General features: G+C 41.2%; 2 protein-coding genes across 2 annotated transcripts; one reads left to right on the top strand and one right to left on the bottom strand.

The window, feature by feature from the left end:
* Window positions 1–3,766: 3,766 nt before the first annotated feature.
* On the top strand, window positions 3,767–9,313 carry LOC119786108. The gene is made up of 13 exons (XM_038289207.1): window positions 3,767–3,870; window positions 4,463–4,540; window positions 4,656–4,721; window positions 4,809–5,009; window positions 5,104–5,434; window positions 5,548–5,833; window positions 5,924–6,157; window positions 6,241–6,326; window positions 6,430–6,534; window positions 6,881–7,074; window positions 8,249–8,413; window positions 8,809–9,053; window positions 9,159–9,313. The coding sequence occupies exons 1-13, from the start codon at window positions 3,767–3,769 to the stop codon at window positions 9,182–9,184; spliced, it is 2,121 nt and encodes a 706-aa protein (XP_038145135.1). The 3' UTR covers window positions 9,185–9,313.
* Window positions 9,314–9,611: 298 nt separating this feature from the next.
* Window positions 9,612–13,065, bottom strand: LOC119786109. Its single transcript, XM_038289208.1, has 4 exons — window positions 12,791–13,065; window positions 10,771–11,022; window positions 9,942–10,106; window positions 9,612–9,821 (listed from the first exon to the last, which is right to left on the bottom strand). The coding sequence occupies exons 1-4, from the start codon at window positions 12,815–12,817 to the stop codon at window positions 9,612–9,614; spliced, it is 654 nt and encodes a 217-aa protein (XP_038145136.1). The 5' UTR covers window positions 12,818–13,065.
* Between the last annotated feature and the right edge of the window lie 572 nt (window positions 13,066–13,637).

Here is a 13,637-nt window from a genome sequence, read left to right on the forward strand (position 1 = left end):
AGTAGATGAGCAACACAAATAGATGACATATGCCAGTGGCGTAAATATCAGTAAGCAGAGACAGCAGCTGCTTACATGCCCATGACCTCTTAGGGGCCCCATCAATGACACCTGGTTGGCCCCTACACAATTGTAGACTAGGTTGTCCCTTTGAAAATGTAATGGTGCGAAAAAATCCTCTTAAACCCACCTGATGCTGAAGTGACTGACCGCACCGTATTTATACAGCAAAACATGGCAGATTTCAACATGATGGTGAGCCGTTTAAACACGACACCATAAGCTAAGCAGACAGAGGTACTTTTAAATGCTATGTTAATACATGTGTATAGTTCATTAGATGGTTGGTAAAAATACAGAGTCGATAAGCATCTCCCTGAAATTTTTGTAACGCCACAACAAATCCCATGATGCTTTGAAAGGAGAGCTCTCGCAAAGCAATCTGGGATATATCTGCAAATCAGAGGATAACTAAATAGCCTTTTTACCAGATTTCTTTAGTTTTTGCTTCTACATCTGAGCTATTTCTTATATGTATTCTTGAAACCTTTGAATATCTAATCTGTCGTGCTGTGTATCCGCCATGTCCTGAGTGTGTGTGCATGCTTACGCGTCTCTGTATTACCCTGCTATGGACTGGCAACCTGTCCATGGTTGTTAATGCCCAATCCGAAGCATGATCCGTCCTGAGCAAAAATACTGAAAATACTTATTTATATACTTAAAACATTAAAGAATCCTAAACTACATTGTAAAGAAAATATTAAAGACTTTTGTGGAAGAAATCTATGTGTTTTACATTCTCTCCATTGTATTGCGTGACGTCATCATCAGACAGGCTCAGAGCAGTCACATTAACATTTCAAAGGCTATTTAAGTGTATTGCTTTTTTGGTTTTTAGAATAGGCAATATTTACACAAATATAAAAATATTCTACAGGAACCCTCATGCTGGAAAAAGACAAAACTATAAAAAAGTAAGAAAAATGAAGCATTGCCTACCAGGAAGTTATTCTGTTTGCAAATGCTCAGGACGGATCAGGTAGTGACAATGATGTGCCCTGTTTTTTGGCTGGACATCTTTTACCCCAATGTAAAAGACAGATGGATTAGTGTTTCTCTCCATCTTAATTTCATAAACATGTTGCTATACTTTAAAGCTGTGCTATAATTTCTTTCAGGATATTCTAGACAATATTCGTAGAGTTAAATGAAAAAAAAAAGGATCAGATTGTTTTATAATAACGAATCCGTAAAAGGTGTATTTAAGTACAGCTTTAGATTAAACATATATCACAGATTAATGCATGAGGTTCACTGCTGATTAATGGACTGTGTTGCATGATGTAAAAATGTTTGCCACCATTGAGCAGCCATTCCAGCCCAGAAGAATTGGACTACATATCCCAGCATGGCTTGAGTTCATCTCCCTAACTTATTACTTCCACAGTTATCTATAAACATACAATATAGGGATTGTTTTTTTTTTATATAATTGTTTTTGTTTGAACATTGTCCGGTTATTTCTAAAATATCTATTCTAAGGACATAATTCTTAGCGTAGGGCTTGACTTTTCCAAAAATGGGGACGTCTTCTGTGTCCCTGATATGAGATAAATCAGCCTTACTCCATAACGGTAGCATTAGGCCGCAGCCCCCATGTTTAAAAGAATAGTGTGACCTGATTTTGCTGTTTAAAGGACATCTGACAATCCAGCCTATCATCCCCATTCACCTTATGTTCTGCTCATTTCAAACTGCTTTTTATTGAAAGTTCTTCTAAACAATGTATCCCAATATGGGAAATAAAATAATAAGTAACATGTACAGCAGTAGCTGTATTCCTTTCTAAATTATAGTCACATGTTTTCCACAGAACAAATGACCTCACAGATTAAGGCCACACTGCTACTTTGAACGGGTTTGCTTATCAGTGCCATGTAAAACACTGATCGGTTTTGTTTGGAAATTGTAATTCCTAAAAGTAGATTATTTGATTTACAGAGTTATAATTTTTACTGGAAAATGTTATTTGTTTGATTTCCCTTTTTTTGTTGACATACTATTATTGTATCATAACTTTATACATTTATTGATCACAAACATTCAAAGCAGATACGTAGCTTTTTTAATAAAAGTAAATGTTTAGACCATGCATATGTCAGCACAAGATGTATTGGATATGTCTATATTTAAAAAAAAGACATATATATTTTTCACAAGGTCTCTTTCTACACATATATTGTTAAGGATAGTCTCTATATCTAGATATTGAGGCTTTCCCTCTTCGGTTTATTTCCTGAAAAGAGGACAAAGTGTTTGAATAACACTTAATAACTTATATGTATTAAATAACCTGGAGACATGACAACAGATTTAGGTAGAAATTTTGATCTTAATCAGATTAGAGAAGTTGCTTAGAGTTACAGAAGGCAGCTGCTTACCAACCGCGCTCACCTCTAAGGAAGTGGCCCCGATTTTATACAACTCTACTCTGCCACATCATCACATTTTACATGTTTGTAAATGAGGAGACATCCATGTCTCCAGCCTTATCACAACATTACCCTTTGTTCTTAGCTGAAGGATGCCGCTCTCATTCCATTCTCAAATCTTTGCTACGTACAGATGAAGATTATAACTGTATAAGGCAGGACAGAGGAACTGCCCTAATTCTATAAACTACTGGGAAAAACATCAGTTCTGACACACAACTGGGAGCTAAAATGAAGCTGTAATAAGCTCATAATTATCCTAACAATATGTAGAGTCAAATAGTGTACATTGACTCTTTTAGAGTTATTACAACAAAAACTGGGATAAGATATACATTACATAGAGTTCTAAAACCAAATGTACTTTTAAAGGTGGGGTATGTGATGTTTTCTGGAGCATGTTTTTACCATACTGATTGAAAACCTCCTCACGAGCCCATTGCGCCAACTGAGATAGAATGTTTGGAAAAAAAACGAAATCTTTTAGTCCAGTGTAGAGGGCGTAGTCAGAGGAAAACGCAAACCAATAGAAGTAACTATCATCCCTACTTCTACTGGTTTCTGGCACGCCCATCAACCGTCAGCTCTGAGCTCTCCCCACCCCTCCCCCCTGCGCGTTCACAGACTCGTGACAAGTGCCGGCGCAGGAGTCATTTCAGGTAACTCCACCCTACCGTGAACTTCAAATGCTACTAGAGAGCTAGCTAGCTAGCTATCAAGCCCAACTCCACAGATTTATCTCACACAGCCAGAGAGAATATTGACTATGGCAGAAAAGACGACAACAACGGGTTCGAAAAGAAAAGGCAAAACTGTGCTTGAAAAAGCAACAGCTAGGATAAAAGCTACAGAAGAACGAAACAGGACGAGAGTGGTAATCGGTACAGCTTTCCAACATTGGCGTCAACTGAAAGAAGACAGGGGACTACAGACGGATGCTAAGGTGGCCTTGTTTCTACTCGATAGGTAAGACAACGTTATGTTTTCTTATATGTTGAGATAATACTTGGTTACTTCTTATTTACCACATTAGTGAGAAAGTCAAAGATGTCGACTACATGCAATGTCCCAGCATGTTTCTCTAGCTTACTAGCTCCGTCTGAAATATTGATTGCTATCATGGCACTATAAAGTATTATCCTCCTTGACGCTGCATTCCTGTCCAATCCATGCTTGTAAACATTTTGTAAGATACGCTTTATGTGGTACAAACACCGACGTTCAGGTTGTACAAATTGGTGTTCTTTGTTCTTGTTAGCTATGATGTGTCCATGGCACACACCAGTTCCACTCCAATGAAGATCAGCGTCTTGAAGCCCCCTCCTGCCCCTTCTCTGTCGAACATCGGTCCCGAATCCCGTGTACACTCAGACGAGTAAGTAAAACTACTTTAGATTTTGAAAAACGATTATTTATTCCCTTGAGAAACTTTTATTTTTTACGTTTTGTTGTGTAATGTGATCATCACTGATGTTTTCGTGGTTGCACGGGTCAGGGTAAATGTAATGTGATGTCGGGGAACAATCGATGCTAATGCCACTATTTTATGGATTTAATTAATTTGATGTTGGAGGCTTATCAGTAATTCCAGTACTTTAAATACTGATTAATGCACAAGTTTTTAAAACAAAAATTATTGCGATTAGCTGTGGTTGTACTGTACCACCTGATATTAGAGTCTCCAAATACGGAATTGATCCACATATAGATGAAGTCTCTCTGAGAGTAAATGATAACATGGTACTTGTTATCTTTTTGCTGTACCAGTATGTACACTTCCTGCAATGTCCCTGTTGTACAGTTTCCACGACTTGCTTTCTTTTTTTGACAACAACCCATATTAACACATTGTAAATGTACTGCGCACCTTGTGTCTAGGAAGAAACAGTTGTAAAAGAGATTTATTGTCAGGGGAATTGTATTGGCCTGATTCTATGCTGTTTCTCCATCTGTTATATGTTTCACAGAGATGATCCGTTCATTGAGGGGATAGAGAATTTGGACAGCAGAACACAAGAGGGTGATGATGAACAGCCGGGTACTAGGTATGTCATGTGAAACACTTTTCAGCCACAACTCTGTGAAATATATCAAAAGGAAACCCTGTAAATTACACACAAGTTCATGATGTTCTGTCCTCTGCTTTATTTATCTGATTAGTTCATCTGCATTGGACGCATATGCTGATGTCAGTGAGGAGCAGTTCAATGACATTCAAAATTCTACGTAAGTGGTGTTCTCAAAACAATGTATGGACATAAAAGCTAAGAAAAAAAACGAGACCTCTTTTAAATAATGTGCATTACTACTTAGAATTGACTGGGGTGATGATGACACCTGGGACCCTGACTGGGGTGATGATGACACCTGGGACCCTGACTGGGGTGATGATGACACCTGGGACCCTGACATGGAGGAAGACTCTGTCTCATCGTTGGAGGAAGATGTGACCAAGGAAATTGACACATACAGTGACGAGAGTGATTCTGATTATGTGCCTCGTGTTTGTGTGCGGTAAGCTATATTCTGTACCACTACCTTACCTTACTATCTGTGAGTGATGTTGTTATTGCTGTTATCATTTTTCTGTATCTTGTTTATTCTACAGAACAGGAGGTGCTCTGACGACGAACCTACGTTTGGAAACACTGCCAACAGTCACCTTAGAAGAATCGGTTCTTGATGTGGACTTCAACCGTGATCCGGCAAGGCCAGACACGCCGTTGCCAGAGGCGATGAAAGTTGAGGTAGAAGATGATGTGATTGGCCATCCTGCGTCAATTGTGTACCACGATTGTCTGAAGCAGCTTGCGGGGTGCGTTGCCTTGCCAATGGCCGAATGCACAGAAAAAGAACCGATGACAAACAAGCCGTGCCCTGCAAAGGCGCCTTTTGAAATTCGGGTAAAATCCCGGGGCACAGCAGCTGTTGTAGAATGGGTGAGTTGTCACAAATGTATTATATATTTCCATATGAGTCATATGGTGAAGTGGCTGTTCTATGTATTCTGTTAAACAAACCCCCCCATCCCCGTTTTTGACTGTGTTTTCAGATGTGCTCTCGGGGTCATTTGGTGTGGCGATGGAGTTCACAGTCCATGTTCAAGTTTGGAATGTTGGCCGGGGACTTCATGCTAGCCACCAATATATTGCTCTCAGGCAACAACTATGCCAAAATTGCACTGCTTTTCCAGTTTATGAATATGGGGATGGTTGACAGGACCAACTTCTTCAAGATCCAGGACTCCTTCTGTGTTGAGAGCGTAAAAGAGTTCTGGAATGACAAGAGGGCCAAAGTGATTGCTCAGCTAAAACAACGAGGGCCTGTTGTGGTCCTTGGTGAGTTGTGAAGACACACACACACACACACACACACACACACACACACACACACACACACTCTAATTATTTCTCATTTTTTATTCAAAGGTGATGGTCGTATGGACAGTCCGGGGTTCTGTGCACAACACTGCACATACACAGCCATGGATAATGATTCGAAGCAAATAATTTCCATGGTAAACCTTGACAAACGGGAGACTAACAGAAATTCTGTCATTATGGAGAAGGAGGGCTTTGTGCGTACCCTGGAGACACTTCGTGAAGAGCTGAATGTGACCGAAGTTTGCACAGATGCACACAGTCAAATAGCAGCACTTTTTAGTAAGTAATTTCTATATTACTGTACAGCTTCACCATACAGCTGTTATTGGATGATGTATTCATCATCTTTCTGCACCATTCAGATAAAGGGCTGTTCAAAGACAGTGGCATACACCATTCTTGGGACATCTGGCATGGCTCGAAGAACCTCAATAAGAAGCTTGTGGCGGTATGTTTATTTGCAATTGCATGCTTTTGATCCACTAACTTCATATGTGTTTTGCGAGATTTCTGACATTGTTTACTGCTCTGATATCCTGTTCAATGTCCAGGCAGGACAGCAAAAGGGATGCGCTGGTTTACTAGCATGGAGCAGGGATATTTGCAACCATTTCTGGCACTGCTGCAAGACTTCAAACTCCTATCGACAGTTTATGGTAAGTAGCCTAGTACAGAAATATTAAAATTTTTAATTGATGTCCTCATTGACTGGACAATGTAAGCATAGTCTGGCCACATTTCTCCTCAATATGTTGGTGGTAGATGTCATCCAGTTTAATGTACACTTTGTGTAACTTAGTAACCTTACATTTTTCTTACTTAGCCAAATGTTGGGATGGTACAGTGTAACAGCAACTATTGTATTGCTGGTAACACCATCTTGCAGGAAACGTCATGTCAATTTATACTTACCACGGGTTATTTGTCCAACAACATTGGAACCTTCTTACGCGCACTGAGACTCCTTATTTGAGAATACAACTCCTTACTGCTTGTTTTTAGGACATGTGGTCGGGACTGCTGCACCATGTCACCGGAGAGCATGAGTGGTCCCTGTACTCCTGTCACCATGGCCCTCTGGAGGACAGCAGAGACAAGGAATGGATCGAGGCAGACAGTTTGGCACACCAAAGACTGAGAGACATTGTTCTCGACGCACGCTGGCTGAAGAACATTGACAAATACCTTCACTTCAGGTAAACCTGCAAATGGTCATGACTTTCCTCTACCCAGAGCAATGGCCTTTTGGCACCGGGTATGGATTATTATTTACATTTTGCTCACTACATTTCAACTCCTCAACATTTCAGGTTGCATTGAATTATGAGATACATACTTTGTTGTTATTGATTCTTTGTGTGTTTATGGCACCTGGTCCTTCACTGCTTTGTCTGGTTTATACAATTTGACTATGTAACTGTGCAGTGCCACACAAAACTGCTAATTGATAACCCACTCTTACACATGATATATTTTAATCACAGGTGTGTGTGGGTGAATTCTGAATTTACCTAGGGCATCAGAGCCATCAACTGTCTCTCCTGAATCCACATTCCAAGCCTTCTCTGCTGAGACCACTACCAGTCGTTACTATCCCCCACCCCCATCCCCCTATCTCCCAACCCCCTGCTGTTGTATGACTCTCCTTGCACACTTTGGCTTTTCCACTCATTTGTCTATGCAGCTTGTTACCAGGCAGACTTTCGGGTGCATCAGGAAGCAGTCCATCTGTGGAGGTGTGTCTTTGCCTGGCTGGCATGGCCATCAACTGTGTGTGTTTGTGTGTGTGTGTCCCAAATTGCTTTAGACCAGAGTATCTGCACTTTTTATGAACAAACACCCTCTGGACATAATAAGTTGTCCAAAGTCCCCCTGACCTCATCATAAGCCCGCCAACGTACCAAAAAATGAAATGTACTTCTGCCACCCAATGGCAACGAAGCACCACCCCCTCTAGCTAGCTGCAAGGCAGACTTTGGAGGGCCCAGCCGCCGTGTGTCTTGGCCCAGCTGGCACACCCATTGTTTGTGTCTGTACGCGCATGTGTGACTGTAGTCTAGTTTGTCTAGTTCTCTATGCGAAACACTGCAACACTCTTCAGTCTTTAGGGTTGCTGGAATCCATGGACAAACTCTACACATCAGCAACACTTTCCACCTTTGGGTTTACTTGTCCACTTAGTTTGTATTGCTGATTCTCTCTTTCTTTCCAGGTGAAATTGATTGTATGCAGAAGGATTCCAGATGACTTCTCTACCTATTGTCTGAACAAATTACAAATGTGATGTATGGCTGATGTGCAATTTTTGTTATACTTTGTCTAAAATTAAAATCCACCACAAGATCTTTACAATTTCTGCTTTTCACTCAGGTCAACGGCAGATTTGGAGTCGTTTCATAACCACATACTTATGTATGCAAGCAAACGCTACAGCTTTTCCCCTCCTGTCTATGAAGCGCGTACTTTGTTGGCTGGCCTGGACTACAACCATCACCTGAAGAGACCAGCCAAGAGAAAGGCGGATGGCACAATTCAGTATGTATCATCATAAACATTTCTATACAAGTTATGTCAATGTATTCAAATGTCTTTACAGTGATGATGGCAAATGGATTTTCATTGAACAGTTTTACAATATGTTAGCAATATGTTGTTGATCACGAAACACAACCTGGGGACCCAAGAAGATTTGCAGCAGCCATCGCCTAATTGGCTGGAGAGAGGGTCCTAACATCAGAGGGTAGCAGGTTCTAATACCACCCTTACCCTCTCTCCCCTTACCCTTTCCCTCACACCTCCAATCGTGGCTGATGTGCTCTTGAACAAGGCACAAAATTCCACACTTGACTAACACACCCTGTAAAAGCACTATCTGAGTGTAATGAAATGTAAATTAGCTCTAAGACAGTCTGTCACATTTCATGTTTCAGGTACGGGAAGTTGTACAATAAGAGGTCCAGGAGCTGGAGGCTGCATATGGAAAAGGTTGAGAAGGACTACAGCTACATCGATGACCTACAGAGAACCATTCTGCGTCGTAGACTGGCTGCCACTAGAGGAATGGCTGACCCGAGACCCTCCAGACCAGATGACCCGAGAAGACTTGGCCCTCTCTCTGGTGTACCTGCCCCAACAACCCAAGAGCTGCTACTGAAGCAAGTCAGCAGAGGGCTTGGTAAGTACCATTGACACTCACTGTTCAAAATTCGTGGCTGCTCACATTTGAAAGTTTCACTATTGTCAGACATGTGACATATGATTCTGTTTTATCTCTTTACAGCACAGACTCCTCCACCTGCTGACTAGTTCTTCAGCTGTTGTTCTCCTTTTTTGTATGGTGGTGATAACTGTAAATTTGTATATATTTTAATTTGCCCAACATTTTTTTCAACTGTCCACACATGACAATATGCCAATAAATATTCTTTTACACTATTTTACTGTGTATGTCTGTATTTTGTAACCATTCTGTGGTCAGAAAATTGATAACATTGACAATTTGTATTCCACAAGACAACAATAGTAAGGATTTTTGAAATTATGCTTTTATTTTCAAATGCACACGCAAATGTCAAAGGTAGAATGGTTCAAAACCAAGAGAACAGTATCCATGCAGATGTATACAACTACAAATAACAATAATTATACAATACAACTATGTACACAAAGACAGTAGGAATAAAAATAATTATAAAGTTATGTACATCGCCAGTTTGTGTTCACACCCTACTTGCTACAAACCCTCTATACTGGCCCAGTGGATCAGGATAACGGTCACGGATCCTCCATACGCAGCAACTGGGTATAACGACACGCCGGCCGTGACCCAGTGCCCCATACTGCCACACCACAAACTGTCGGTAGGCTGCATGCCTGAATCTTCTGTTGCTTTCTCCAGGTCCAACAACATCAGCCTCTGCCCGCACTTCTGCCCAAATTCTCCCTGCAAAATTGAGAATCCCCTCTAACAATATGAACTCGTCCATGTGTTGCATCATGGCGATGCAGGAGTCGGCCGGTTCTCCACAACACTTTCTCTCAATGTCGGTTGGCATCTCCTTGCATTGGTGCAGACGCACCAGGTAGGTTGGGCTGCAGGGGGCTGTGGCTGCGGACCTGGAGGGCCAGATGTCCGGTGTGCTAAGTCGAACATCAGGCTGGGGTCACGGGTCAGGGCGCCTCGCAATATTTCTCGAGCTTGTTGTAAATCCAGGGATTGAATTCGGGCCTGTAAAGAAATAAATGTTTTATCTAGTGCCTTTCCTTTGTCATATGAAGTAGACAGAGGTGTCACAAGTAAAAAAAAAAAAAAAAAAAAAAAAAACTTAAATTCTAACACAAGTTGAAATCTGAGTAACCAGTAGACCTGTGTCTTACAATCAGTTAACTCTGCACTGGTTGGATCAAGTTTGTGGGTGGGTCCTTGATAGGTTTTCAGTGTTTTTCAGTAACAACACAGTCCATCTATTTCATATGGTACAATGGAGTACATGGTGTAACAGCTATGTGATGTCATGTGCTAGTGTTGTAATTACACCACAAATGTACTTTCATTTTTACTTTTGACACCTCTGCCAGTAGATGATGACTAAGTATTGCCATTGACCATGAGCCCGGTGTGGACATTACCAATTCAGTAATTGCATTTATGTTCCTATAATACCATGTTGTTGAGACTTCCATTTGAATAAAAAAAAGTATTGTGTCAGATTCAAACAAATATGAAGTACAATGTGTCTTATGGATCTAATTACAAGACAACTGATGTTATGTAGCTACAACCATCTGACGTTGCACAAGTATTGTACTAACACTTCACTTACAACACTTCTTCATACATCTTTGGAGCTAAACAGTTTATGGCATTAAAACCTAGTATGTGATCAACCTACATCCTCATTTGCAATCCTGTCCGCTCGCATGTCTCGAATTCTCTCAAAGTCCTCCTGCGTAAGTTCAAGACCCCACGGTTGAGGTCTCCTTCCCCTGGGTCTTCCTCCTGCTGTCCCAGCTCTTCCTCTGCCTCTGCCTCTGCCTCTGCCCCCACGATCGCTGCCCCTCGGTCCACCTCTTGTACTGGTCTGGCGTTTCGGGCGTTTGGACGTCGGCTCAGGGGAGCTAGAGGAGCTGTCGCCGTGGAAGCTCTAAAATAAATAAAGCGTGGACAACACCGTCACAATCACCTCAACTTCATTAGCGTTGATCTGTTCTGTTGTTTTCTTTGCTCGCACAAGTACACTATAGCCTAAGCTACGGGCGACATCCCCATTTTACAAATGAAAAGAATAGTCAGGTTTAGCGTAAGTTAGGCTGTGGAATTTCCCCGTAAGATTCGTCCGTAACAAAAAGACAACGGATTACACTGTCAGGTATGCATGCACACAATAGTAACATACATATTACACCTATAGAAATATGTCAATGTCCGTCCTTTTTTTTTTTTTTTGCTAGGATGACAACAGTAGGTCTCTGATCACCACTGTTATTACTACAGTGAGATTGTGTGAGTAACACGTATCAAAACAACAAGTAAAAGAACAACGACTTGTCTAGTATACATCTACTATCAATACTAGGGTGACCATATTTTCATTTGGGAAAACCAGGACACCTTGGAGCGGGGGGGGGGGGGGGGGGGGGGGGGGGGGTTGGGGTTGATTGAAAGAACAAATGTCTCATCATCGGGAAATTGGAAGTTCAGTTTAATATAATACAACTCTGTGAATAGTTCCGTCTGAAATGAATGAAAATAGTTGTTTTAATGGTTATTGAGTCAGATATGTGGCGGTAATGTTTGGTTTATCTGAAGGTTTTTATCTGTTATTGTGTAAATGGGTTTGGCTGTAATTTAAGGACAGATTCTAATAGATCTGCAGAGTGGGAACTATAAATCTGATAGGAGTTTAATTTTTTTATTGTTGTTTTGCACAATATGCTTAACTAAGTATTTTTTGTTGTTGAATATTAGAGATTTTGCAGATATATTTTTATACATACATTGTTTAGATTTACTTATGTATTTCTAACCCTTTTATAGTATAGAAAATCCCTTTATTGTCCCACAATGGGCAAATTTACAGCAGCAGAAAGATTATTGAAAATAGTCACACAAATGAGGACCTTAGAAAAATGTATAAGAATAACATAATAGGGAAGAGTTAAAATAAACAATAAAATACTGTAAAGTGTTTTAACAATATAAAACTGGGGAATAAATAACCAATATGCAGCTATGGACATTTTTACAGTAATGGATATTTGAAAATAGCAGCAACATCAGAGATGTGCAAAATGACAGCAGCAGGTTATTTAACTGACTAAGGTTTCTATCATTACATTTGATTTGATTGGTTCCTGCTCCCAATGGTTGGAAACCTTCCACTCTGGATTCTTGTGAGTGTAGTCTTTGTTCACTTTAACTTTTAAAAAAATAAATAAATAAACAAACAGTTTTGAAAACCTTGGTATTCATTCTTTTCCTGCTTTGTGTGTCAACTTACACGGTTGCTAAGCAACAGAGCATACGCCGGTAAAACCCGCTGAAGGGAGGACCTGTTCGAATTTACAGACAGAACTCTTGTGGTCTCCTTATTTTCAAGGACTTCGAAGGGTCCAGTCTAGGTAGACCGCGTCCTTGGAGGATGCAGCCCAGGTTTTTGAACAGAGCCTCTGATTAAGAACAGGGCTGCCTGCACTGACGCGGCTCAGGGATTACGTCACACGGAGCGTCGTGCGCAGTGAAATCAGGACATTTCCTCACTTTCTAAAAAAAACCCGGGACGCCCGGGACAGGACGTGAAATACGGATATGTCCCGGGAAATACGGACGTTTGGTCACCCTAATCAATACTTCTTGAAATGACAACCGTGACAACTTGTTTACGACCATATTGAATTGTTCAACACTCTTACCGTACTAGGAGAAGACGACGCCATCATGGAAGTTAGCCTGTTATGTTGTGGTTAGCTAGTAATAGACATGAGCTTCTCGCCTCATCCCGAGTCACGTGCACTCGCGAGGTCTCGGCCTGTTTCTTTCTCGTTCTCGGGAACATCCGAACATTCTCGACTGACAGCAGGCGCGTTCATGTAATTTGGAGGCGTGGTTTCGTGGGGTGGGCTGAAGGTGTGTATTTTCAAAAATGTAGCTGGCAGGAACCGTTTATCCAGGATCATATACCCCACCTTTAAATGGTTACTCTGACACTGCAAATTTTACCGCGTATCTGTCATGATTGGTTATATTCAAACCCACATGCAGAACACAACGGAGGCTGGGTAAAAGTTTGACAGAGTTTATTTAAGATATGGACACACAAAAACATGAACTGGATCTGGAACAGGTCCGGGTTGGGTTCACTGAAGTCTGCAGAGATGATAGTTTGATTAGCTGGGCAGGCAGATGATTAAAGAGTCCTTTAGATAATTCTGATTCTACCTTGACGGGGTCCAGGCTTCTCTTGTGAGAGAGGGAACCGTTGGGTCCAGAGACTGTTGGTTCAGCAGAGTTCAAAAGCAGCTGCAGCATCTAGCTTCTGACTTTGAATGGCAGACCTTGATCAGAGTTTCCAGCTCTTTCACAGAGAGCAGCAGGGGAAATCCAAAAAGGAATCTTCAGGTTTGGCTCACCAGGGCTGGAAGGCAGGTTAAGCTCGCCCAGAGCTTCAGGCTTGAGACGGGTTTCCTGTGAGCAAAGACAGAGGAAGGTTAGAACCAGTTTTCTCACTTAGAGACAACTTAGATTCTTTCAGGTAACAGA

Source organism: Cyprinodon tularosa, unplaced genomic scaffold (assembly GCF_016077235.1).
Source record: "Cyprinodon tularosa strain WSP-4 unplaced genomic scaffold, ASM1607723v1 ctg266, whole genome shotgun sequence".
Taxonomy (NCBI): domain Eukaryota; kingdom Metazoa; phylum Chordata; class Actinopteri; order Cyprinodontiformes; family Cyprinodontidae; genus Cyprinodon; species Cyprinodon tularosa.